The sequence below is a fragment of the Colletotrichum chrysophilum genome (genome assembly GCF_026319265.1).
Source record: "Colletotrichum chrysophilum strain AFK26 chromosome Unknown scaffold_1, whole genome shotgun sequence".
Classification (NCBI taxonomy): Eukaryota; Fungi; Ascomycota; class Sordariomycetes; order Glomerellales; family Glomerellaceae; genus Colletotrichum; species Colletotrichum chrysophilum.
Genome location: NW_026517288.1, coordinates 1075877 through 1102761, shown reverse-complemented (window position 1 = coordinate 1102761; position 26885 = coordinate 1075877). Strand labels below are relative to the sequence as shown.

Below are 26885 nucleotides of genomic sequence, written 5' to 3'. Positions count from 1 at the left end.
CGGGAAACTGAGACGGGCAATCCTGTTGGTGAAGGGAGGGAGAGGTCAAGGTGGGCTAAATACTCTTGATCGGTTTCGCCAGACATGCCTCGGCATCTTGTCACTGCTGGTGGAGAGCTGGCTGCCCGGGTGGTCCCCGCGCTGTGGGCGATAAGATAAGCCAACTCCGTTATTCCCACTTTTAGCGAAGCGAAAAATCTCAATTGGAGACGCCAATTGGGGTGCGACGGTCGGCGGTCCCATTCCGCTGTTCAGCCGCACCTTTCGGTCGGGAAGAAATTCAATAGCTCCTGCTCGGACGCCGTTCTAGGGGTGACGATCGAAATACCCACGACGCAACACAAACACGGGACCACCGGCCGGCAATCGTTGTTTTCTGCACGAGACACACACCGAAGGGAACACACAAAGCACCCAGCAACCATGTTTGAGCTCCCGGACGCAAAGAGGTTCGTCGCCCGGTGCTTCGACTCTTGAACGCGACGCTGACTGTTGTTGGGGTGGTTAGGGTCCGGAGGCAAGACCTGCAGTCCGACTCGGAAGACGAGGCGCCGGTCCGCGACGACGAGCAGGATGCGGAGCTGCTGGCGAAGCTGCACGCCCGCATGGCGGGCATGATCGACCTGGGCAGCCTCGAACAACCTGCGCCGACGCCGAAGAAGAATGCCGCCGACAAGACGACGGAAGAGGAGGACGCCGCGATGGGAGATGCCGCAGCAGACGAACCGGCCGAGCCCGAGGAGTTCGAGTTCCGCCTGTTCTCCACCGCGCCGGCGACCAAGATCGCGCTCGTCGACGAGGACGAGCGCGCGATGGAGGGCGACGGCGACATGGTCCGCAAGAGGCCGCTGTCGTACTACGTCGCGGAAGAGGCGTCGGCGGCGGCGAGGGAGGAGTTCGCGGCCGCGGCGGTGTCGGGGGAGGACGTGCTGGAGCGGGCGAAGCAGAGGTGGTGGGGGATGGAGATGCCGTGGCGCGTGACGACGATCCCCGGCAAGACGAAAAAGGCAGAAAAAGGAGGTGAGGACGAGGAGGCGGCGCGGAGGAGGCGGCCGGGGAAGAAGAAGAGGATCGCGCTGAGGATGAAGGAGCGGGAGAAGAAGAAGAAGGCCGAGGAGGCGGCGCAAGCGAAGATGGGCAAGGAGGAGGCGCTGAAGGAGAAGAAGAAGAGGCTGAATAGGGCGAAGAAGTTGAGGAAGCGAGCCAAGGCGAAGGAGGCCAAGGCTGCAGGTGGTGGTGGTGAGGAGGCAGATGAATCTGGGGATTCTTCTGACAGCGGCGATGAGTAGCACAAAGGCGTTCATCGGTCTTGTCCGGTGGTCTTTCAGAAGAGGTGTCTATGATTTATGACCGAAACAATTTGAGCGGCATTGGGTCGATCCCCCTGACCGTGTAGTCATCACATCTCTGGAGCGGTTTGATTGAGGCTGTGACTTGCTCGGCTTACCTCATCCGAGGTTGAACATGATCTTGCTGCGATTTCAGCAAACCTGGATGCATGCCAAAGGTTATGGTGTTCTCGTTGGGAGCGTTGCACTGGTGCCCATCTGCAATGAGACCGGTAGCAGACCTTAGTTCCAAATGACACAAGGAGGGCGGGCTGCCCCGTCTGTCTGTAAAGATGAGTACGGCTGCGCAAAGTGGGCTTCATCTACAGCGGGAAAGACGTGGCTCGTGGTATTAAAAATGTGTTAACCAGGCTTTGCCGATGTGAAAGCAGTCCAGCACTTCTACATGGCCACACGTACCGGGTCGCCTAGGATTATTATCGTATACCAGCTCAATGGTGCAAGTATTCATCATGCTCTAGTCCTATGCAATAATTCGCTACGGCTTACATGCCTTCCCTCATAGTAATCAGTTCCAGTCTCTGCGGACATCTCTGAGGTCTGGTATGTGCAAATACTCCTACCCCGTTCTATCATGAATCGTCATCGCTGTCTTCCTCATCCATCAACGCCATCTGAACAAAATGCCGTATCCAAGCCTCGTGCTGGGGGTCGAGTTCCCCATCGCCGATTACTCCTGCAGCGCCATTTCCGCCTCCTGCAACAGGCACCCGCTGGGCCTGGTTCTGGTTCGGGTTCCTCTGTTGATTCTGCCGACGACCTCCTCGACCGTCCATGGCACCCCTATTCCCTCGACCGCGTCCGCCTCGCGGTTGATGACCTCCTCGGCGGGCCGGTGGTGCTGGTGCTATCGGAGCAGCGGGCGGGATAGGGCCCTGGCCTATGCCGGCGGCAGCTCCCCCTCGCCCCCCTCGGGGCGCTGGGTCAGCCCCGATGCGAAGAACGAGTGGCCCCTCCCGCGCAACACCGCCTGCTGGAGGCCGTGGTTCCTGGACAGCGTTGTCCGCCTCATCCTCCGACTCGGTGTCGTCGGGCTCCTCGATCTCGGGAACGATATCAATCACCTCGACGGGCTGCGGAGCCTGCTGCTGCTGCTGCCTGCCGCCAGCGAACCCGACATCCACATCATCGCCGTCTCCGCCTTCGAGCTCCCACAACCGCATGTAGCACGAGGTGAACTTCCCGTTGGGCTGCTCGTTGAAGTGCGCATAGGGATTCCGCGGGTCGAGCCAGGCGGAGCAGAGGTAGCAAAAGTGGGAGGCGCAGCGGAAGCAGATCATGTGGTTGCAGCCGTGTGTCTTCTGCGCCGGGACGCCGCAGGTCGGACACGGCGTCGTGTGTAGGTTGATGTAGTCGATCGACGCCTGCTCCTCGGCCGTCATCTCCTCCTTGTCGCGCTTGGGCGTGCAGCGGAAGAACTCCCCGTGCCACGACTGGAAGCAGCGACTGCAGAAGGCGAAGCCGCAGTCTTCGCAGATGGCCAAGAGGTCGCCGACGTCAAACGTCTTTTTCGTCTTTTGCTTCCCGTCAGTTCCCTGGCCTTCCTCGTCCGTCTCCTCGTCAGAGCTTTCCACGTCCTCCAGGCCGTCTGGCTTCCTGTGTTTCTTCGACCTCGCAGCTCCGTTGCACCATGATCGAGGGCAGTAAATGGTGTTCTTGTCCGACTCCAGCTCGTTCTTGTACTTGAGCGTCACGTAGCGGGTTACCGTGTCTTGGGACAGGCCCATCTGTAGCAATTCACTCGGGCTGATGGCGGTTTTGACCTTGCGCTTCTTCGTTCTCCCCGAGGCGCTTTGCGTCTCCGCGCGCTCCTTTGCACAGTTCGGGGCAAGACAGCGAACGGTGGCCAAGTCTCCTTCTGTGATGGCATTATCGTAGAACTCCTGTAAGCATTGGGTACAGAAAATGTGCCCGCAGTCGAGCATCTTGTGGCAGACTGAACCCTTCTTGGGATCTGTTCAAACGTTAGCGCCGGCGCGTCGACGGCCTCGGGGAGGGACAAGCGCACCTAAACAGACGCCGCAGTCAAAGGTCTCTTTTGCAAACGCGGCCCGAGTAGCCTCGATGTCGTAGTCCAAAACGGCGATCTTGTGAAGCGGGTCAATCTCCAGCGCTCCGTTCCCGTCCACCATGCCAAACACGTCGTCGGCGGCCTGTTGCACATGATCAATGTACGTGAAGGCGACCATGTCCCTGCCCATTTCCTCCCACAACCGCGGGCCGTCATCCTCCAGTTTCCTGGTGGCCTCCTTCGACAGCCATGGTGGCGACGTGCTTATGCTGACACTCGGCGGCTTCTCTGAGGGATAGCCCTGTGGCAAAGATATGCGGACAACGACGGATGGCAGGTGGAACAGCTCGTGGGATTCGACGCGGGGCTCGACGCCGGGGATTTGCGCCGCAACGGGAACGTCGGCGTTCGAGGCGGCCGGGAAGGTGACGGTTACGGGCTTCGCAGGGTGGACGGGGAGCTCGATGGAGAAGGAGTACGGGTTCTGGTCATCGGGCTCGAGTTCGGGGAAGATGGCGTGGAGAGAGCTGAGCTCATCGTCGCGCGGGTCGTCGCTATCGGCGTCCATGACTGCTACCTGTGGGAGACGACGACTATCATACTTTTCCGGTGCGATCGCATGCGAGATTAAGGCGCAGTGTACGCCGGAAATAGTCAGAGTGTGAGACTGCAAACTTGGTCAAAGTTCAGTGCTCTTCACAGTTTCAGCGACGGGCAGCGCGAAGTATATCAGCAACGACGGGAAGCAGTGGCGAAGTCGGTCAATGGAGGTGGTATTATTGAGACAGAAGAAATGGTCGCGGAATCCGCGAGAAGAGCGACTGGTTATGACAAGCACATTATACGAGCTTGAGCAGCCAGTGGTGGTCGTGTGGTCTCTGAGGCGTCGGGTCCTCGCGAATGCCTGGTACAAAAACGGCTGACCGAGTTGCTAATCAAAAAATGATGACTCTTTTGCCGCACTGCATCGCGGGGCAAAGAAAAAAAGAATGGGGGGCACCGGTCTTCAAGTCCCTCCCTCCGACCCTCCGACCAGCCGCCGCAATCCTTCTGGAATTCTTTGCCGGGTGACGAAAGGAGGGACGGAGGGGTTCCAGGCCTGGTCAGCCACAAGCCACAAGCGTGGGGCACAAAGCCTCCCGATTGGCCCGAGCATGGAGCTATGCATCCTGACGTATTATGCAAATATTGGAGAAGCAGGGGCAGTGCGGTCCATTGCGAGTGGCAGGTGTCCAGCAGATACAGCACACCCGTGGACAGCACTAGCAGCATGGAGCGCAACAGCCAGCCAGCGCAACGGCCAGCGCAGCGCAACGGGCTCCATTAGCACTTTGACATTTCTAGGGCGCTGTGCACCACGATCCGCGACATTTGCTCTAACTTTACCAGCCCCTGGGCCCGACTCGCAAAATTCTACTGCCTCACGCGGACCAGTCCTTTTGTCGACGCATATGGCAACTTGCTATCGAGCAATAAGAACCCCCCCAATCCCCCGGAGAAACTCCCGCAGCAGTAAGCTCTCAGTCGTGGCTGGAAGAACAATCGGAGCTGCGAAGCGGACACCATGGACCAAGACACGAGACCACTCGCTTCTCTCTCCCTCACCCACGTCTACTATGTAAGCTTCTCCGCACTTCCGCAGCTGCCAAAGGCTCGACTCTTGCCTTTAAAGAGGAACAACACTGACAGAAGAATCCCACAGGACCCCGAAGATCCCCTCTCCTTCCTCTGCGCATGGCTCGCCCTCCTCCCACAAGCCCTCTGCATCGTCTACGCGACTCTGATCTGGTCGACCCGCGAGGCCGAGATAGCCCTCATGTTCGCCGGCCAGCTCGGCTGCGAGGCCTTGAACTTTGCCCTCAAACGCCTGATCAAAGAGGAGCGCCCACGCCGCATCCACGGCAAGGGCTACGGCATGCCAAGCTCCCACGCCCAGTTCGTCGCCTACTGGTCCGTGTTCCTTGTCTTGTTCCTCATGGTCAGACACCGCCCCTCGCCCGCGCGGAGGCATCACCGGCCGTACTCCCTGATCGAGCGTGTCGTCGTTAGTGGCGTGGCCCTTGTCATCGCGGCCGCCGTTGCGTGGAGCCGCGTGTACCTCGACTATCACACCGTGAGGCAAGTATTGGTCGGGTGCCTGGCTGGATCGATCACGGCTGTGGGATGGTTTCTGATCACGGCCATTGCCAGGGATACGGGACTGCTGAGCTGGGGTTTACAATTACCAATTGCACGGGTATTCCGGTTCAGGGACTTGGTGGTTGAAGAAGACCCGTGCCAGGCTGGGTGGGATAAATGGGAGGAGAGGCGGGTTGAGGCCGAAAAGCAGGCGGCTGAGGCCGAGAAGCAGAAGAAGAGGTGACACATTGGCGGACACGAGACATACATACATGGAATCATACGTTATCTGCAATCGAAGCACATATTTAACGCATCTGAAGCACGTGGAATGCAGCTGTGGCGGAATGAAACGGACACCAATCGCACGTGTCTCACGTTACTCGTCTTAGGTCAAGGTTGTTTGAGCTCTTTATCCATTGAGCTATCGTAGCTGCACTATGAGAGAGGCCTACTTCTTGTGACCATTTTACCTCCGCCCGCCAATGTCAAATCCGTCTCGTAGCTAATCGTGCCGTCGTGCTTGTCCTAGAGACAAAATGCCTTGGAGGACCATCCCGCCCCGAAATCCTACACTCTCCAATGATAGCCCGTCATCCCAGATCGTACACAATGCACCAATTTGCATTGTAGAGAGATAAGAAACCAAACAATATGTAGACGTATATGTCGTACAGGTATCTCCGCAAAAGAAACGCCATCCAATGAAATATAAAATATAAGAGAAAGTATTCGCCAACAACTCCGTTCTGTGGCCGAAAGGTCGGATCAATCGCTTTTTACCGCCCATCGTTTAGACATGTCTATTTTATCGCTTCCGAACACCGTAGAATGCCTCATGCGGTCAGCTGACGTGCCTAGATCCAGTCACGCTTGTCGTGAGGAAGATCGCATTGGCAGTTCCGCTTCGTGCACTTGGCGGGAACAGAAGGCTTTCGCGCAGGAGTGTTGAAGCCAACGCCCTGAGGGCTTGTGACTCTTGTCTTTTGAGGGCTCTCAGGCCTGTAGACAGCAGGGCTCAGAGTGAGCTGGCCTTCGTCCTGCTTCAGTTGAGACTGTCTGGGCACAGCAACCTTGGGAACAGCAGGAAGGTTCTTCATCCGAACATCCTTCTCAGATCGGACAGGGGACTGCACCAAGGTGTTGTCCTCGTCCTCAGAGTCGGAAGAGTCAGAAGAGCTGCTGTCGCTGACGACGTCGACCTGAGCCAAGGGGCTGGGCCGCTTGGGGACCTCAGTCTCGTTGGGACAATCCAGCGCTGTAACGCTGTTGTTGTTCTCAAAGTAGCGAGAGTTGAGGGGGGGCATGTCGTCGACGTTTGACAGGCGAAGGCCAATCTGCACAGTCGCCGACGACGCCATTGAAGAGTCGCGGCGGTGGCGGATGCCCTGTGGGTGAATTGACGGAGGCGGCCTCAAGAAGAAGACATCATCCTCGTCGTTCTTATTGGGGTTGGGGGAATAGGTAGTGGCGGGAAGCAAAGTGATAGACTTGGTGTTGTTGTTCTGCTCGGGAGGGAACAAGGAGTATGACCTCTTGCGAGCGTGACCCATGGCCTTCGGAGTCTGGTAGGTTGAGACCTGTGCAGGCTCAGGCACCCTCACGGGTGAGGGAGCCGGCTGGATGGGGTACACGGCGTTCGATCGGAGGGGGTTGGCATAGGTGGGTGAGTTCGAGGGGCTCTCGATGCGAGCCTCCTCATACTTCTCGGGGACGAGGCTATCGGTGCTGTCCATACGCTGGAGAGACCGTGCCCTGCCGACGGGGTTCATCATGTGGTGTTCGTAATCGTCGTCACCATTAGGAGCCCAGACCCTAATTCCGGCCTTGAGCTTATTACGCTCAGACTCCCACTTATCGCGGGGGCCGATAGTCGACAAGGTGTTTGAACGCAGGAATAGGTGAAGGCCGCCAGTCAATAGGCCTGATACGTTGGCGACGACTGACGCAATCATAGAGAGAGTGAGAGCTTGGCCAGTGGCACCTCGCTGCTCAACAAAGGAAAGGTTAAAGAAGAATGGGATAAGGAGGGTCTGTGAGAAGACGTTAGCAGATGAGCGGGTTGGGTTGACTGAAAAGGACTTACGGTCGAAATGAAGGCGACCGCCAGGAAGTAAACCATCCTTGAAGCAGCAACGCGCTCAGCGTTCTCGATTCTCGAGTTGTTGTGAAGTCTGAAGAAGATGATCATAGCACAGCCAAACAACACCGCCGAGATCAAGACGAGAAGTGCGAAGCAGCCCTCCTTCCATCGCTGGACGAACCAGAAGAGCGAGGCGAAGCAAAAGTTCGGAGGGCGGATAAATAGAGTGACGAGGTAGGTAATAAGAAGGAAAGTGCCAACGATAGCGAGGCAAATCGTAACGTTCCACTTGCCACGGGGAGGCAAGGGGTTCTTTCGTAGAGACCGAATGGCCACTTCGAGAGCAAATACTAGTTGAATGTAGGGAACGATGAAGACGGCTGCCAATTGTTAGCCACGTTCACGTAGCCCACTCTGATTCGATAGAACATACCAGGCAACATCATCTGAGAAGTGATGGTGCAGCCGAGAGTCAAAAGGTGGTCGAGTCCAGTCGACTGAGCGACTGCGAAGACAATGCCCTGAACGACGATTCCGACAGACAGAACAAGCGGGAAAGACTCGGCAGGTCCAACGAATGTAAAGCCGTGTGTTCTGAAGCCAAACTTTGGGTTGTTCCTCTTTCTCGAGCCATAGCCATCCCAGAAGATACCAACTGCTGTAGCGAATGCAGCAATAACATTGAAGACGGCGAGGATGATGGTCGAGGTTCGAATCGATTTCGCCGCCTGGAAGCGGAATTGGTTGATCAAAGCCGACGTCGAAGCGTTCGTTGCCCGGTAGGGGCCTCGTAATGAAGCGTCGCCATCGTAGCTCGTAACGTCGCCCTCGGCGCGAGGTTCCAACCAGCCCCAGCTATCCATCTCGTCGATTATTCACCTGGCAATGTCGAAGAGATGAGTGCAGGCGTCGAGCCGCAGCAATGCCAGATATTAATTCGCCGTCCGAACCATCTAATCCATAGACCTGTCGAAGACGTCCTCGTTGGGGAAGAGTTAAGGAGTAGTAGCAGTGAGTGAGAAGCGAAGAGGAGGATGGATGGAGATGGAGTGCGGATGGGATGGAGAAGTGAAAAGAGTAGGTGAAAAGACTGGATGGACTGTAGAAGACTGCCGCTCTTGGACGAAGAGGGCGGACCAGACGAAACAGGCACTAGGCAAAGTCGGGACCTACGAATAGAAACAAGGAGCAATAGGACCAGCCACTCAAGAGAAGGGAAAGGGACCGGCCTTGAAGGAAAGGGAAAACCACTTCCAGAAGTCAGATGGTAGAGGGAAGGCCGCATGAAGAGGTCAAAAGGCGATCACAGAAGCGCGGGCGAGACCCAGTAGGGGGTCGGCAGGGGAGAGACTCGGGAAGGGCCCCCGCGCGGGCCAGATGAGGTCCGGAGAGTTAGCCAAACCGCTAGATGGGGCCCAAGTCCAACTTTGGTCCAGGGTAGCACGGCTGGATGGGTGGCCTACGGGAGAGGGCCAGAACAGGGGAGGACGAAGATGGATCGTGGGTCCTTGGTGTGCCCAGGATAGAGGTAAAAGACGAGGGTCGACGAACTCGAGCCGGCGAATGAGAAGCAGCCCGCACCTCAGCTCGGCCCGTAACTGGCGGTCCTGCATTCTGCAGAGGGGGGCTTTGATGGGGGTGGGTGGTCGCTTGACGTGCATGTTGCTGGTTAGAAGACGACTTGGAGAAACCACGGCACGGCGATGTAGCTTGTCTTGGTCCTCGTCAGAGAGGTCGTGGCTGGAGACAAGGGCTCTGGACGCGGGATGGCGACCATGTTCGTCACGACCCCGCCAACGTTGGCTGGGTTGGTACCTTGTCCTCTGCGATTCTCGTCACTCATGCCCCCTGCCGACCAACGTTGTGTGAGTGAGGGCTGTGGTGGTGGAAGACGGCCTACACGAGAAGCAGGGGGGCATGTTCGTGTCCCGGTACGAGGTCAGCAGAGCAGCGCAGTGCAGCAGTAACCAGCAGCAGAACTGTGGGCTTCTTCGTGCCGTTGGCCGTCGCAGTCGCAGTCGCACCGTGTGCCTTACCTTGCCTTGCCTTGCGTTGGGGGCGAAGGGAAAGGCAGGGCAAGGCACGACAGGCATGGCATGGCAGGCGAGGCTGATAGCGCAGCACAGATGGCTTGGTGTTGAAGCATTGAGTGGCGATGAGGTGAAGCAGTGATGTAACACGTCTGGGTTTCGTAGTGTCGCCCAAAATGCCTGAGCCCCTGGCTGTGAGGTTGGCCCAGACAAGGTTTGACGTTGGACTTGAGCCCCAAATCTGGGGGGCACTAGGAGAAAACCTCTGGTCGCTATTCCCGATTTGGCCTAGTGGCTGTTGCCAAAGAAGTGGATCAAACCGCCGCAGGGGTTGTGGAAGGGGCGGCTTTTGGCGATGCCGAAACCTTTTTTGTTCCCTCTTCCTCCTTCCTGCTGCTGCTGCTGCTGCTGTTGCTGCGTGCCTGGCCTTGCTTGCCCACCACCACCACCCAATCGAACTTCGTCTCTGCTGCCAGCCCATCCGTTCTGATATCAGTCTGGTCTGGTGTGTCTCCTGTGCCTGGAAAACAGGTGGGTGTGGTGGTCTCGATAAGCTGTGGGTGCTGGGAATCGCCTCATCACTCCGGCAGAACAGCTTCGGCCGTCCACACGATCGGCAATCCAACCGCACCTCTCTCACGTGGTGGCCAACAATTGATATGTGCCTAGATTCTCGCGAGGGGCGCAGGCAGACGGCATGCCAATCGAGTCACGCACCGCAGCTCAACAATTATGCCGCAAGTGAGCCGCTGCGGCCAGGCGCACGGCGAAGGCGAAGCCCAAGTCCAGTCCTCTGCCCAGTCGGATAAACAGAACCATGGCAGGGCGACTGGGCTTCGCCAGGCCTCCTCGCACTAGCCCGACAGCCCTGCCCACGGGATGTTTCTGCCAGTCGGAGACCATGGCCAACACCAGCTATCTTCGTCTTTGCACGTGTCGCTCGTCGCCACGGGGCTCGCCATTACCAGGGCTGTCGTTGTCGTCCCCTTGGACGCTTCACACCCACAGATGCCCTCGAGTCTGAACGATAACATCGGACAGGATGCCACGACTGTTTGCCAGACTGGCTGCTCGTCCAACGGTCCCTGTTGGACGAATCAAATGCCTCCTCTCGGGTGATCGAGTTCGTCTGTTTCCACAGATTCTCGAGCGATGAGGCAGATGCTGTGTCATCTGAGCTGAGATAGCCTGCACAGGGGGGCTCTGACGGGTCTCAACAGCAGGGATCCATGCCTTTCGAAGCCCTGCTCCGCGAAGAACAGACTGTTGCATTCTCCACACTTACATCAGGCTAGACCTCCTTCGGCTAGGGTACGTTGCTTTGACGGCCTCAAGCCCAGATCTGTCTGGCACGTCACGTCTGATAGGCCCGCAGGAGATGTGACGGCGTTGCGACTCGCAACCTGTCAGATACGACGAGATATGGGGAGGTTTGCACTTTGCGCGAACCGTTGAAGGGCAACGCACGAACGGCACGCCGTCGCTTGACGGAAGCGATGGCGGGGACGGACGGGCGGGCGATCCCATCACTCTCGCCACGAGACAGACGCCTGCAGCTGATGGCGCGTCCGTCACGATATCGACGATCATCACGTTAACTACGTATAGCTCACAAACTCGCTACCCCTCTTTGACTTTGACGACCGGTACGATCTGCAAAAAGAGGGTCACCAATCGTCCACTACGCCTTACGACAATGAAGACAGCAAACTCCAATTTCCAGCACAGCGGGCAACTTGGGGACAAGCTCAGAGACTAGTCAGTAGTGCGACGCTATTTTCCCGAAGACTAGTGCAGAGTGACACCAGTCTGGGTCCGGTGCCACTGGCTGTCAAACACTGCAATTTATCTCCCACAACTCAACCCTACGGATATTGATGGCTTGGTGGTCTGGGGCACTAGTTGTAACCTTCAACCGTAAGCTTGGCTGCGTCGCCCCCACCAAGAAAAACTGGCTGGAAACCGCGTGCCCGGTGGAAGATGGTTGCTCCGAGATGAGGGACTGCGCGGGCTCAAGACCGTCACTGCTTTTCTTCCTGCCGCATCCTTGGGCTTCCCGCCCGTCCGGGGAGACCCACGCTCTCTGCTGATCCGGTCCTCGCCGTCGATCAAACGGCCATTCAGACTGACGTACCACCAGGAGAAGAGCATCTCAACTCACGCACTACACATGCATCTTACGATGTCCAATTATAGCGGACATGACCGAGTCTCAACCGAACTCGCTTGCCACTTCGAGAACCATCCAGTTTCTCGATTTGGTGGCCCTGGCAGCCATGTGCCGCCTCTTCCGGACAGAAGCTCTCGAGTTCGTGAAAAATTATTCGTCAAAATCTGGTAAACGGTCGCTTACATGGTCGGCGAGCAGCCTTGACAAGCCTTCGGCGACGTCAAGAGTGGCTTTTCGTAGGGCTTGCCCTTCGCAGGATGTGGGATCCTCACCACATTGCTTGGCGCTTCCGCCATCCCGCCACATTTACGCCATCCAGTACTGTCATCAATCTTGGATGAGGAGATTGTGAGGGACATTCAAGCGGCAACGGGCTGTCATCCAAAGTCGACAATCCCCATTCCTTTTTTCCTCATTCTTCACTAGCAGTTATTCTCCTAATTTCCGCAACTTGGGGTCGTCCAATGTCTTCTGACAGGTAATGTCCACACACTCGTCTGAAATCAGTGCGAGGGCGGTTGCAGTGTGCTATTCTGGTGGTGCCGTTTCCATCTCAACAGCCATCCGCCGCACACTTGGAGAGGTCTCCACGGAAAGTGGGAGCAAATCGCAATCCACGAACCATTCAGGGCATTGGGCCGACAGCAAGAAGCCAAACACCTCTAGGTCTGAAGTGGTAGTCGTCACCTATAGAGCTTTCACCCTCATTGGAACTATCAAGTGGCAATTCGTCTCCTAAGACTGGACGACAACTGAGTCGACAGTTCGACTTGCGTATACTCGTTATCGCTGCCGTCTTTCCCGCACTAGAGGTGGCATGTTTCTTGGCTTGCACGACAGATTCGTCTTGTTCGTGAGCGACCGACTCAGTGTCTCGACATGCATCCTCCTTGGCAACCGCCGGGCATGCAATACAGAAGTTTAGATGACATCTTGTTCCACGGCGAGGATGGATCACCCAGAATACTTCGCATTGTTGCTTTCCTCAACTGTGCTTCAACTCCGCAAACCCACAAAGAGCGGATCTCTACTCAAGACCGGGTGTTGGTTTCCTTGAGGCAGGGTCTTCCGTCAGGGTCCCTTCTCCTGCGCCAATCCACATTCTTCCCTCAGTTGATGGCGCAGGTATAGTGCTGTTTGCTCCCAGACGGAGACATGATAAGAAAAGAGGTTGCCAACTGACTCACGACCCCGCCTGCTCACCTTACTCGGGCTCGTCCATCGCGAGAATGGGGACGGGTTGGAATGCCTTTTCGGCTGGCGCAAGAGCCGCCCATGGAAAGCAGACGGCCCGATCAAGGCATCACGGCTTTGGAGGATATCCCGTCGGCAGACCCGCTGCCGTCGCGGCCGTGTTGGCACATATTGGTGAACCACGCCCACGTGTCGACCTTACAAACCGGATTGCTAGCGTCGCAGTTCTCGAATAAGGTGCTGCGTGGAGGGTGATGGTTGTCTTCTGCGCACGCTACTGTGTGGTGCTTTGAGAAGGCAATCGAAAATCTCGCCGACGAGTCGGAACCGAGCTTACATCCGGCCGGCACAACCAGATCCTGGCCTCTTCTTTTCTACAACCCTGTCTTGGCAACTGCGATTTTGACGAAGGCGTCGACGGCAATATCTTCAACACCATGCGTGTGATATTTTCAATATCTGTCCGGACCGGCTTCGGAGGCATCTTACGCAATGCCGGGCCTCGGTTGATGAAGTGTGGGCTATCTTGGTCCTTTCGGACTCGCACCGTCGGAGCCGTCCACTATACTCATATATTAAGCCGGAATATAGGCAGGTTTTCAACAAACACGGCGAGTCAAGACACACTATCAGCTAGTATGCAAACATCGGATTGTGCGTCGCGTATTGACAAAAAGTCCAACAACACGCAAGCTCATGGCACGGCGTGGCAAAGTTGATGACGTGCCTCAATCTTTCGACTTACGCTCTGCGCAGAAAGCTTTATCGAATCACCTTTTGGGCGGTCTTGAGAGGCTGACAGGTGAAGGGACCATGAGTTCGAGATTTCGGCCCCCAAAGCAGTCGAGTCCAGATCCTGTTCAACCCCGCCATATCCCGGTTGGCGCTTGCGTCGCCCCCATCACGAACTCCACCAGCGCACGATCTAAGTGATGAACCCCACTGCCGAAGACTAAGAGTTCATCAAAGTAGATTATAATGACGATTCGAATAACGCCGTGAGTGTTGGCGATATGATGGTTTACTGGAATAGAAGCCTGGATGTCTGGAGCGCATGCATCTCCGGGTTTCCTTAGGGTCTCAGCGAGCCATCAACTCGAGTGATAATGGCTTGTCGGACAAGCGTCCGGGTCCTGAGACTGATTCTCAGGTGAGAGATATAGCATGGCGTGAGATGCAAATTGTTCCAAGATCCTTCGTTCGTTGAGACGTAAAAGACGCCTTCTTGGTCCTCCATTGTGATGACCGTGGTGTGAATTCATTAGAGGCGTGCTGTGGCGCCCCAGAAGAGCGTGCTACGATGGCTTCTACAGAACTCGACGATATTGCCTGAACTTTCTTCCCTCGTATCTTATTGGTCGTCGATGGCTTGAGATACCTCTTGCGGTGGTGTAGAGGGCTTTGGCCGTATGCTGGTAACATGCCAAATCCATGTGCAAGCCGATGACCTATACCTGTCGTCGTACAATCGACATAGGTAGGAGGTTTCTTTCGCATTAAAATCCCCGCATTTGTAATGCACCTTGTGGTTGTGAACATCACTGTTGAGGTTGACTCCCTTGAGCGTGGTCGTCGTACGAGAGACGTCTTCACTATGTCGGATACCTGCTCCGCCTTTCATCTGATGCGTCAGGAGCATCAGTCGTAAATCCCGTCTGGACTTCAGATTAGTAGAATCATCCCAAAACCCCATCAGTCCAGTGAACGTCGTCCCCGGCGATCCTGCTAGGACGTCATCTTGGCCCATTCAACCAGCCAGCGGCGCCCGAACAACGATCGGCATGCTCTCCCGCGGCAGCATACGACATCTCGCAGCCGATCTGCCGCCGGAAGTCTCATTCATTGTTCAGGTTCATGTTTCTCCAGCTTCGATAAATTCGCCTATTGTGGTGTTTGAACGACGACGTTGCTCGGGACACGTGCTGACACACTCACGCCCACATACCGGTAGATCAGAAGCCCCAGCTACTCGCCCTACAGGCGAGCCTCTCGCTGCTCACTGGTCGGCTGGGTCAGACGCAGAAACACGAGAACGGCACAGAAACTTGCCCTCATTCGAGAACCCGTCTCCCCGTCTCCGAGAGCATCGCACTACGGAGAATATTTTTCTCTCACCCACATCGGGGCGCGTGTCCACCATGCAGATCATCCGTTACCCAAACGTCGTCACGACGGGCTGTTCCTGCGGCGCTGACGAGGCAAACTGCAGGCCGGGGAATCTGCCCGGCAGTGGGACCGTTTGACGCGGTGTTCGGTATGGGTTGCCGAGCAAGAGAGAGAGGCGAGGCGAGAGGCCTGGTGTTACAGCAGGGTGGTATCGGGTGGTTTTACATCGATAAATGGCAGGATGAGACCGATTGGCTCCGCATCGGTGTTGCGTCGTGGGCGTGGGGAAGATAGGCGCCTCTTGAGAGAGAGAGAGCCGTGATGTGGTTGGTGAATGGGATTTTGGTGATTTGAGTTCTCTTGGGATGCGGCACTGGGCGTCGTCGGATGTGACGAGGGTGGTGTGCGAAAGGCAGGATGCGGTAGCATCTAAGGAAGATCGCGGTTGGCGCTGGGGAACTTGAGGCGGTTTTGGATGTTCGCCAAGGCTAGAATTGCCGATCATGGCTGGTTTGGAGCGGTTTCTAGAAGTCCCAGGTAAGTTCTGAGAAGGGCCCCGCAACGAAGAGGTCCCTGGTCTTGGTCTTGTCGCCTCAGACTGCTGGATGCCTTGGGGAGCTTCCTGGCAGTGAGTGTCTGACAAGAGGACGACAGGTGAACCTTTGAAGGCGGACATCTGTCAATGTTCGGCAAATGACTTTTACTGTTCTGGAGGACAGAGATGTGGATTTCAGGGTTATGGGAATGATGTGGTATGATGCGGATCTCATTCGATTCACATAGAAGCGTTCTACTGAATAATAAGGCTCAGAAAGATCTGCAGACTTTGAATGCCCAGCTCATCCCACGGTGCACTCGTGAGATTCATTGTATACTGGAGAAAATAATACTTCTGCCACAGTGAAGTAGAGCATGCTTGAATACGGATGAACCCATTTGAGATTTCTCACCTCCATTTCTCTCAAATTCCTTCTGGTATTGAACTTCTTTGAGCTGTGTGCTGACGGTATCGAGCATGAACTATGGGATCTCTGGCTACGCAAGTCACAACTCAACCCTCCCTTCCGTTCTAGACAACTAGCGCTCATTCATTCGGGTTATTGATTTCAGATTGTGTGCCGAATAAGTTAAGTCGTAGGCTATCATCCATACTTCAACTCACCAACGCTGCTCTGCTCTCATCTCATGATGGAACTCAAGTTGACCTCGCAATTATCACCGGGGTACGTGAAGAGAAATGGTGCTGCAAAGAAATGAAAATACAAATTAATATAACTACCAAGTCTGCTTATTCTCTCAGATTTTCAAGGATTTCAAACTACAGTGCAGTCAGCCTGTTGAAAGGTCACATTGAGTTCACTAAATATTTCACATTTACTACTTAAGCACTTTGACTTAGTACCTTTCATCAATAAAAGTATTTGACACAGAAGACTTCGTCGTTCGAAATATCGTTGTGGAATTCTAGAGTCATTATGGGATTCACTGGTCGTGGCCTTGACGAACCCTGAACCTACCATCAAGGTTGTTGACCTTGTCGCGTGAGAGGCGGCTTCCTACACCCCGCGATTCTTGTGCTTTTTACCGATGGAAAGATCCTGACGCCAAGCAATGGGACATGGGCGCGGCAGATTGTCTGGCGTCGGCTATCGCCAGTATCTATCTATCCAAAGCATGACGAGGAGTTAACCTTGGTGAGGTCGTCCAACGTTAAACGACACCTCCAGGCCATGTTAGTTGGGTATGGTGATGGGCGCAATATGAGACCAGATACTGCCAAAATAAAACACAAAAACGAGAACAACGAGGATCTACGCGAGGTCGTTGTTGTATGTTGATAATCTGGTGAAAACGCGGTAGTATGTAGGCCCTGAAGTTAGTATGCCTCGATAGAGGGAGATAAATAAGCAAGTAGTTACTCGAAAGAATAAGAAACCCCATAGACTGCACCTTTCATCTCCGATGAACGGCAAAAATAGCATACTCTCATGCAGCTCGGGTGGCGATGAGAGATTTATTCTTCCTCTGTCATACAACTTCTGCCCACTATGTCTTCGTTGCTTGACAGTCTCGATATTTAGCATCCAGTGAAGTCTCGCAACGACGTCAGCGTTGCTAATACTGGTGACACCAAACCAGCTCCTTCGGTGATGCTATCACAAATTGAGCCGTTGCAACGTGATGTAGGTGACATTAAAAGGCCTCCCATGGACAGACAAAATCTCTCTCATAGCATACTCATGATACTCATAGTTTATCACATGTCTCGACTACAACAGTCTTTCAATACATCAGATCGCTGTCACCTTCATCATCCCCCTAACGCAGTCCGCCATAGGCCGGGGAGGTCAAGCCGTGGGGGCGGGCAACGCTCATTGTCTTGCACCAAAGACGAAAGCTTCAGCGGGAGAAAGCTTGTCGTGAGGCAATCAGGGAACCCTTCATCAAGGATTTCCCGGAACTGTGAAAAGACCATCTAGGAAACACACGAGCTCCCGCCACATCGGCAGGATTCAGATATGAGGTGATGATTGACATCAGCGTGCCATGCAAGCCGAGTAGCAATCCTCCTAGCATGCTGCAGAAAATACGTCCGAGATAATGAGCAGAACATCAGGTGTCATAACCATCGTTGGCATCGGCATCGACCTTTATTTGAAGCACAAAACTCTCAGCTTGGTCCAGGACCGTCTCAAATCCACCTAACGATCCATCTGAAAAAGACCGATTAGAACATGTGGTTGATGCAAGCGCTATTCTGATGGCAAGTTGAGAACGAATCTACACCCGGAAGCCTTGAATATACATCTTAGTCAAGGTCGAAACCATTTACGTGAAGAATGTGTCTACAAGGCGAGTTCAATATAGCCTCGCCGACAGGGAAACATTAGAGGTTCTTCCTGACGCCCTGGGCCTTGAACGCAGCAGAAATCTCGCCAAAGGCAACGTAGATGGCGTAAAACGGGATGAAGACCCAGAGCATGTTGAAGAAGACGAGGTACACCCAGAGATACATGAAGTTGCTGGTATCGAGGTTGATGTTTCCGGTGAGCCACTCGGGGCAGAAGGTCATGAAGCCTGCGAGGTTGTGTCAGCGGTATCCCGACGATGTCTACTGTTGGGGCGATCTCACCTCCGTATAGCTCTGCCGTCGCGATGATGATCATCCAGATGTTGACCTTCGGGTCACGCTTGGCGATGCAGTAGCAAATCCAGCAGGCCAACGGGCCAGCGCCGAAGACAGTCAGCAGCTCGAGAGAAATCACACCCTGTACCACGCCCACGTTAGCAAAGAACTCTTCTGCTCCTCGTTGTGGGTAGACGCACCAAGTCCGCACCAGCCCATCTCTTGTCAGCCCTGGCGTAGACCATCCAAAGCTGCGCAAAGGGGTTGTCACCGCCTGCCTGGGCGCCATAGATGCGGTCCGAGTATCCGAGATAGTTGGCCGGGGTTGGGTGGTAACCAGAGAGATCGGCGTCGGGGATGTCGGCGAGGGGCGTGTAGGAGAAGAAGCAATGGTAGAGGAAGCTGCCCTCGAGGAAGAAGTGGATCAAGGCATCAAAGGCGTGCCAGATGAAGAGGACGCGATAGCTCGTTGATGTGGTGGGGTGGAGGACGCGGCGGGAGAGGGCGACGGCAACGGAGAGGAGGACGACGGTCGCGCCTAGGGAGACGAGCGTCGTCTGGTCAAACAGATCAGGCGGAAGACTGGATGCGGTGTTGGACATGCTGGCCATTTCTGTTACGGACGCAATTGAGACCTTGGAAGAGGATTAGGGAGTGTTGAGGTGGCATGCGGAGATGTGTTTGCTGGTCTGGCAATCTGGTGTGACTACGGAAGGTGTGGAACTTCGCGACGTTCAGCTTAATGATCCGTGCGCGGGAGTGAGCACCCGGTGTGGAGAAAGCTTCAAGCTGTCAGTTCCTTGGTTGGCGGGGATGCAGGCACCCACAGGGATCAACGTTTTAAGTTTCTTATCATCACAATGATATCAAATCTCTTTCAAAGGCTGCGAAAGACTGTGATGTGAGTTATTCGAATTGCAAATGCTCGAAATGTGCTCATATCAATTGTCACAAAAACAGTGCGAGTCAAAGATATTTAGCAATGTAGTGGCATTAGGACTATGCTAGGTGTAAAGAAAACCCATCCCCAGGTGTCATTGCCTCATCGCTTGCGATTCCTATTCCTTTCCCAAACGCCAGATCCTTTGATATCCTCCCGCAGTATTTAGGGGTATCATCGAGGGAGGAGCGATTTAGTGCTTGGCGGACTCCTTGTGAACGTCGGCCTTGGCCTCGTGGGAAGACTCGTCGAGCTTGTCACCGACGGCATCCTTGGCGGCGGAGGCACTGTGAAGTGGAATGTTAGTGATGGTCAGAAGGTTAATGATTGAAGATGGAAGCTTACCGGCTGGTGAGGGAAGCGTCGGAGTCCTTGGCGACCTGCTTGTTGGTCTCCTTGGAGGCGGTGGCACCGGCCTGCTGGACAGACTCGGAGACGTAGTTGGCGGCGTTCTTGATGGTATCCATTGTGATGGTTGGGATTGGGTTGGTTTGGAAGTGTTGTGAAGTTGTTTGATTGAGTTGATTGTTTGTTGTGTGATGAGGAGAGAAGAAAGCTGGGAGAGGTAGTGGGATGGAGAGGTTTATATAACAAGTTGGAGGGCCGGTTTGACACCTCGAGGGAAGGAAGCCACCACGCTTCCTGCCGTATCGTGGCCCATTCTTGCCTTCGTGCAGTAAGAAAGGAGGAAGGTACGGTACTTGCCCCGCCAGCCTCAACTTCCAGGTTCCCTGAGTTCAGACAGACTGAAGTCAGAAAGGAAGGTACATCACGTCTACCTCGGGCAAGGTGTTGGAATGCCATGCCTTCAGGTATCTGTCAAGAGTCGGGATGCCCCTCTGCCCCTCCCCCTCTTCATTCCTTCCGTTTGCTCGTGCCAACTCGTGCATGTCTCTCCCGGCGCGTGTATTGCCTCCCGGGCTTGCTCAAGTGTGGCTTTAGCGCAGTTTCACACCATCTGGGCAAGGACGCTCAGGGTCTATCATGTGAACTGAAGAAATGGCGTCATAGACTACGATCTTGCCTCGTCCCAGGGTGCTCACAATTTTGGCGGTTTGCAGTCAGATTCCGATTGCGTGGGAAACCGCCCCGGGAGCCAACGGGAAGTGCCATGTCAACTTTAGAACGCCCGAAAATGGCCCCATGCGGAGCTTCTATTCGTTTGGGTGCAAGTCGCACCAGCCACGGTACAGTGTATGGAGCTCCTGAAGCTACCTGCATCTGGAGCTGCAGAGCTCCTCCTGTCTGCGTTTGGTCTCTGTCTGGTGGAAGCTGTATATGCCGCCAAGATGACGTCACGAGCACCTTTGCAGACAGGCACGGACGATACGCGGTGCTAGGAAGGCGCTAACGTCATAGTGTCCCCGCGTCGACTGAGGCTGTGCGGCGGGGTTATCTTCTTACCTCTGGTACGGATACTCCGTACCAATAATCCACCGGGCAGTCGCGTTTGCGGTGGACATGCCACATGAAAAGATCACTGTCGCGTAATGATGTCCGGCAAAATACGTCAGCCTGTCGATTGCCCCCAAATGCCCAGCCAACCAGCCCGTGCACAACACACAGGGGTGCCATGGGTCTCGTCAGGAGGATGGCATTTTTGCAAATCTCGATCTTGTCGTTGGTTCCCCACCCTTTTCTGGGACACCACTTTCCATGAATGGAGCACCTCCACATTCTGATAGGAGCCTCTCACAAAGCTTCCAGCCACAGTGGATTGCACAATGGAGGCAAAGCTAAGCAGACACACACCACCGACACGCTCACTCAGAAAGCATCACCTCAACTGATGGGCACGGGCCAGGTGTCGACTGGGGTACCTTGAGCCGGAAGTCCTCTGATTGGGCCTGTCATCAGAGAGCTCCTGTCTGATGACGCACTGGCAGGTAGCTTCACGCTTTGGGAGGTGGAAGGACCGTTCTGGACCGCACAAAGCGTACGCAGAGGAAATCAGACCCATCACTTCGCCTCCAGCCTGCCTGCCTCTAACCTCAATATGCTCCGACCTGCTGCCTCCTGCCCGTCCATCGAGTCCGCGTCCCCGTCCGCCCTCTGGATGCGGCAAGACGCGGGTTTCAATTGTTCAAAGGCGCAGCCCGGCAAATTCCCGCCCCGTCAGATGATTGTTTCCCGATTCGCCCATCGACACAACAACGCCTGTATGTCATCGAGATCTACGCCTGGCTTCACGATGACTGGATACCCAGCAACATTCAGCAAACACCTGTGATGATTCGCTCAAGTCCACGGACCTTCTGCTCCGGCTCACGGCGGCTGAACCTCCCCATAAACATATGGGGATTCTTCCGTTGCGTCTCATGTGATGCCCAGAGGCCCAGCTTTGCCCCCAGATGGACGAATACGACGCGAGGAAACGGACGATGCATTTCCAAACACAGCAAGTCCTCTTCATGTCTGACGGAGATGCTGCTTGGCTGCGTACAGCAGACACCTTGGTGCGATTGTCTCAAGTCGACACCACGTTTGACAAAACGCCTTCATCATAGCATGCGGAACTTTCGCCGGGCCCCGCATGCCCACAGTCCACTTTCGACTTCATTCAGGACTTTCGCCGACACAGTAGTCTCGTGCCCCTCGCGACGTTTGCCTCCTCCAAGATATCGCTCGTACCGCCTTCATCTAACCGACTCTCCGCCACGCAAAATACGTCACCAACACGACACACAGAAAACCCGTCGACGCCTCTCATCCTCTCGCAGTCGATCTCCCTCGGACCCTGGAAGGGATCTGGATGCAAGCTGCCCCTCATCTGCCCCTCACATAGCATTCCTTTTTGCGAGACACTATGCATATCCCGCATTCCGCATGGACATTCCACACATTAAGGTCCTGTCAATCAGCGGGTCCGGTGTTAGTTCGGTGCGGGAAACTCAGCCTCGGTGTCTCGTCTGACCCCGCCGCTAGAGCTATACCGTCAAGCTTTTGTTGAGCTCCCAAGTGCCTGAGCTTGAGCTTGGGAGCTCTACTGATACCGTTGTTTACAATGCCAGTCACTCAGCCTCCGACACGGCTCCTCAGCCCGAATAAACCGGTCAGCCCATGTTGTCAGGCTGGTCCCGAACATGAGATTGCGGCTGCGTTCCGAGGCTTCGAACAGTCTCTTGAGTACGCCCGCGCCGCGTGCCTCATTGTCAATGCAGGCCTCGGCCCTCCCGAGGCCTCGTGGGCACACGACACTATGCAGTAGATCGACTGATCCGTGCAAAGAAAAAAGAATACGACGGTATCAATAGCTCAGGAGAATTGCGGAACGACGCCTCGATCGCGGGACGCTAAGGCTTGCCTGGCGCGCCCCGCCTGCCAGCTTGCTCCGTGCAGCGATTCCTACCGCCCCTGATGATCGATGCTACGGTTGGGCATCGACCGCATCGGCGGGTAAACCACGGCCGCTGCGGCATCCGGACCTCGTCGGCGTCGAATGGTAACAGTAAGCCACAGTTGGCCGAGTGGCCCGATCTCATCTCACCGCCTCGGTGGCCTTGCAAGCAGATGAGGGGTAGGCATTGCTTCGGCAACGATATTTCTTTTTCTGAGCAAGTTACACAGAGATCGTTTGAGACACCATCAGCACCAAGAGCTAAAGTGAGGCTCCAAACGAGGGGTAAAAGAGGCCCCCTGCAGCTGTGGTCTCAGGGACATGAAGCCATCATTGGCTCCATCAGGTGTTAAGCTTGACAAGACACCTTGGCAGACAGCCTCGATCTCAAAACCACAGCACGATCTTGACCAACAGTGTGAATGGAGATTAACATTCAGGATTTCCGTCTACTACCACTGGAATTAGGACTACTGGAGACATGCGCTTCGCAAGAATGCGACGTTGGAGAAACCGCATGCAGGAATACGGCGTTCTGAATCACATATCATGCAGATGGACCTTCGTCGGCGGGGTCAATAGACGGGTGATCTCCGCATGCACGTCTCTCAATGCCTGCAAGACATGCAAGTCTTCTGCGTGCATGGCAGCATTTGCCGTAAAGGGTTTCCAGGGCCACTCGTCGCTCTTGCACTTGTCCCAGCCCGATAGGGTGCCGTCGGCGGCCACGGCGGGATGCGGCGGTACGACACCCTTTTGCAGGTAATCGCGTATCTTTGTCACGGCGCAGACAGAAACCGAGGCCAAAGTGCAATGGCCCTCGGTTTGGAGCTCAAAAACCCCGGCGTTGACAAAGTTTTGGGACATGTCGACTGCAGAGCCGAGGGGGGTTACCGGGTCGTGGGTGTTGCCCACGAAGAGGATGGGGAACGAGGTGTTCACGGGGTCCGGACTATGCAAGTTTGCGTCCCAGTCTGGGCTTGGGAACCTGGCCTCAATGTCCCAGCCCTCGCAGGACATCATGATGGACATGAGCTGCCACACAGTCAGTATCATGGCCCCATGAGAAAGAGAGAAGTGGACCTACGACGCCGGCGAAGGATGTGTACTCTGAGGTCCTCTTGAACACGCCTTCCAAGGTATCGTTTCGCTGGACGAGAAACAGTCCCATCAGCACCTTGAATTCTTGATTCTGTCATAGCCGCACTGGTACTCACCTTAACCCGTTGGTCACTGCAACTAATGGCAGCTTGGGCCTCGCTCACATCAAGGGCAGGCGGCATCTGGAACTCTGGACTGCACATGGGTATCAAGTCTCCAGCGTTGACGTAGTTGGAGAGGTCGACCTCGATGTATACACGATTGAGTAGGTCGGCAATGAGGGGGAAGAGCATCATCGGTGCATACAAGGCCTGGAAGATGGTCTTCTTAATGTCGGACTCCATGAGAATGACGGGAATAGTAGTGTAGGAGGGGATGACAGTGACCGGATCGGCCCGCAGCTTTGCCATGACTTCGTCGTATCGTGTCTTGATGTCGTCTGCCGTGTCACCCTTGCGGAAGAAGTAACACCTCTCTCCGGCGAGATGGCAGTAGTAAAAAAACTTGTCCACAATGGCGTCCGAGTCTCTCATGGTCGACACCCACCATGTCTGCCATTGCTCAGTATGTATCACAGCCAGACATAGGACCTCTTAGACTTACAGGCTCGTCGTAAACGCGGGTGTCCACAACACCGTCCAGGATGAGTCGGCCTACAGAATCGGCTGTACAGCGAAGCCGTCAGTCACGGCTAGACACAGGTCACAGTAGAGATGCGAGGGTGCGTACGATACATGGCAGCAAAGGTCTGCCCGATGAAGGTGCCGTAGCTGAAGCCCCAGTATACAAGCTTCCGCTTCGTAGAAGGCGGCGCAGCCTCACTCGGCGACCGCAACCTAGCCCCATGAGAAACAGTCTCGAAGCCATTCTCGTCAAGCCAGTCGTCATGAGCTTCCACGATGCTCTTGATATCAGCCGCCACGTTTGGCGTGCCCATGTACCTGAAAGCGCTGTCCTCGCCGTCCTTCCTCGAACACAGCTTCGACACTGCCCTGGCGCGGTGGGCGAGGGCATCCAAGGCTTCGTTGGTTCCGTTCGGCAAACCCACATCGTGGGCGGAGAGCATCCAAGTCATCCTGCGCATCTGGGCGAACCTTTTGGCCATCGCCGAGGTGTTGTCGCCCTCAATGAAGCAGTCCCCTCGAGGAACGGTGGCGCCGATGCCCCTGGGGTCAAAACCAAGAAGGTCAATGTCGCCGCCGGCAATGGCTTGGATAGTGGGGCCACGGGGCGGGTACACGAATGCCGTGCCGACACCGCCGGGCCCGCCCGGATTCAGGACAAGCGGGGATTCGGAGAAGCGGCCGGTGTCGATACCGTGGCCGGGCGCCGGGAGGAGAACCATTGCCACGTGGACCTTGGGGTTGTCCGAGGACTGATTCAAGGGCCGCTGATAGTCCATCGGCACAGTCAGACGGGCGCATAGGTATCTGTCGCCTGTCATGCCCGGCAGGACGCAACGCACCCAGTGCAGCTTCTCACTCGTTGGGACGTCATCCCAGTCAGTGTAGACGGGGAAGGGCTGCGGATTGGAGTGGAGGACGGCATTGCGATCAAAGAATACCTCGTGTAGCTTCCATGACCAGATGACGAAGAGGAGAATGCCGAAGACGAGGGGCCTCCTCCATTGCTGCCGTGGCGATGGATGAGCCGGGTGAAGTGGGAGGTTTGAGTCAGCGAAACTTTTCGCCGACATGACCGTGATGTACGGAGGTGGCGACGATCTTTTGGAGCAAGAGTCAAGACTCGACGACGCTTGGCGCGGCACGAAAGTGACAGAGAGAATTGCCGACGGACGATGAGTCTGTCGTCGATGTTGAGCGATGAGTTGATGTTAGAAACACGAAGACGGATGCCTGGTCCTTCCACCCAGACTTCTGGAGGTGAGGAGGCGGCTCTTGCTGCACCAACGCGGCATGACTGATTGGCGCTGGCCAATGAGAACTGTGATCTGGCGGTTCTTGGCGGCTGATGCGATTCTTGGAGTGTGCCTCGACGAGTAATTGAGATGCATAGAGTAGTGAGACCAGACGTATTTGCATCTGTTCTCTTGTCTGAAATTGCTCACGCGATATGTACGGCAGCCTCGGTGTGCATTGGTGATGTGCCTCAAATGCAAATGCAGGTATGAGGGGCGTTTTGCGGTCATCGGAAGACGGGCTGAAGTCCGGATGCCAGGGGACGGACGTTTGGGGAGACTGTTGCGGCGCCAAGACTGCCTAGTGTCGAGACTGATGGTTTGTTGGAATATTCCATCGGCGTTATTGCAGCGCTAGTGGTCGCAGACTTGCATACTTGCATGCAGGCAGATGACAGCTCTGTTGGTTGGAAACACACGATCAAGACGAGTCAGGAAGCGATTATTGAGGGGGGCGGCAAAAGGTCCAGGACTCCCAGCCCGCGATGCCCTCACTGTCAGTCTCGACTCCATTCGGACACCGGCTGGATTGCAGGGCGCGTCTGAGGAATAGCCTTGGCGTGTGCGATAAGCGATGAGCAAGTGCCAGGGAGTAGTCCCGCGATGTTTCCATGTTTTGGGTGCGTTTGGGGACGGAGCCCACAGCGCCTGGCTCCTGATCACCACCACTTCAGCCCAGCCACCTCCAGTCTCCAGCCTGTTTAGTCCAGCTGGCCATGTCCATTTGTGCCCAGGAAATAGAAACAAAAATAAGAGACGCCGGTGGTGGTTAACAAACGGCGGATGTATCCATCTTGGTCAAACTCTGTGCTGCAGGACAGTCCCTGGGCCGATGATGCCTGGTGATCCTTAGTAAGTCGGCGGGAAGCCTCCTTTTTTTAGAAGCTGCTCTCAGAATTCCGCAACTGCGTCCGAATAATTGGGCTGCCGAGGCACAAGGCTCGAGGCAAACCAAAGGGAGATACCGAGAAACTGCATGAATGGAAGGAGGCGCCGAAGAGAGAGCAGAGACCCGTTCGTCGAACGGTTCAACGTATTGGCGCTGGAGGTTCGTGAACGTCTCAGATCACCCGCGAGAGTTATTTTGGGAACTGAGCGAGAATATGCGACGAAAAGTTGAAGAGAATACGCGGCCTGGTGTTGTTGCTGGTCTCGACTTTGGCACTTGTGCCATAGACATGAAAGTCAAAGCAATAGCGACCGATCAGCCAACAATATGACATGTTCCTGCCATTGTCACCTTGAAGTTGTATTCTGATGCCGCCGTGCCGGCTTGGCTTGGCCTGAACAGCGCCGCAAAGAGTCGCATTTTTGGTGCGTTGCGTTGACGGGGCGAGCGATGTGGGCTTGTGGGCTTGGATGACAGAAGCTTGAGTGAGCAATGATTGTGCGCGTCCGTCT

The 26885-nt window shown here is 55.4% G+C and overlaps 7 protein-coding genes across 7 annotated transcripts; 2 read left to right on the top strand and 5 right to left on the bottom strand.

The window, feature by feature from the left end:
• Positions 1-423: 423 nt before the first annotated feature.
• Positions 424-1289, top strand: COL26b_000289 (uncharacterized protein; the record flags this gene model as incomplete). The annotated part of the gene is made up of 2 exons (XM_053173259.1): positions 424-449; positions 509-1289. The coding sequence occupies 2 exons, from the start codon at positions 424-426 to the stop codon at positions 1287-1289; spliced, it is 807 nt and encodes a 268-aa protein (XP_053042965.1).
• A 730-nt stretch (positions 1290-2019) lies between these two features.
• Positions 2020-3928, bottom strand: COL26b_000288 (uncharacterized protein; the record flags this gene model as incomplete). The annotated part of the gene is made up of 3 exons (XM_053173258.1): positions 2020-2196; positions 2294-3303; positions 3358-3928. The coding sequence occupies 3 exons, from the start codon at positions 3926-3928 to the stop codon at positions 2020-2022; spliced, it is 1758 nt and encodes a 585-aa protein (XP_053042964.1).
• A 996-nt stretch (positions 3929-4924) lies between these two features.
• On the top strand, positions 4925-5722 carry COL26b_000287 (uncharacterized protein; the record flags this gene model as incomplete). The annotated part of the gene is made up of 1 exon (XM_053173257.1): positions 4925-5722. The coding sequence occupies one exon, from the start codon at positions 4925-4927 to the stop codon at positions 5720-5722; it is 798 nt and encodes a 265-aa protein (XP_053042963.1).
• A 613-nt stretch (positions 5723-6335) lies between these two features.
• On the bottom strand, positions 6336-8424 carry COL26b_000286 (uncharacterized protein; the record flags this gene model as incomplete). The annotated part of the gene is made up of 3 exons (XM_053173256.1): positions 6336-7511; positions 7565-7941; positions 7995-8424. 3 exons carry the CDS (start codon positions 8422-8424, stop codon positions 6336-6338), a joined length of 1983 nt encoding a protein of 660 aa, XP_053042962.1.
• A 9524-nt stretch (positions 8425-17948) lies between these two features.
• Positions 17949-18790, bottom strand: COL26b_000285 (uncharacterized protein; the record flags this gene model as incomplete). The annotated part of the gene is made up of 3 exons (XM_053173255.1): positions 17949-18139; positions 18195-18330; positions 18389-18790. 3 exons carry the CDS (start codon positions 18788-18790, stop codon positions 17949-17951), a joined length of 729 nt encoding a protein of 242 aa, XP_053042961.1.
• A 531-nt stretch (positions 18791-19321) lies between these two features.
• Positions 19322-19595, bottom strand: COL26b_000284 (uncharacterized protein; the record flags this gene model as incomplete). Its single annotated transcript, XM_053173254.1, has 2 exons — positions 19322-19415; positions 19474-19595. The coding sequence occupies 2 exons, from the start codon at positions 19593-19595 to the stop codon at positions 19322-19324; spliced, it is 216 nt and encodes a 71-aa protein (XP_053042960.1).
• Positions 19596-23005: 3410 nt separating this feature from the next.
• COL26b_000283 (uncharacterized protein) lies at positions 23006-25262 on the bottom strand (the record flags this gene model as incomplete). The annotated part of the gene is made up of 5 exons (XM_053173253.1): positions 23006-23500; positions 23553-23657; positions 23683-24117; positions 24170-24219; positions 24296-25262. The coding sequence occupies 5 exons, from the start codon at positions 25260-25262 to the stop codon at positions 23006-23008; spliced, it is 2052 nt and encodes a 683-aa protein (XP_053042959.1).
• Between the last annotated feature and the right edge of the window lie 1623 nt (positions 25263-26885).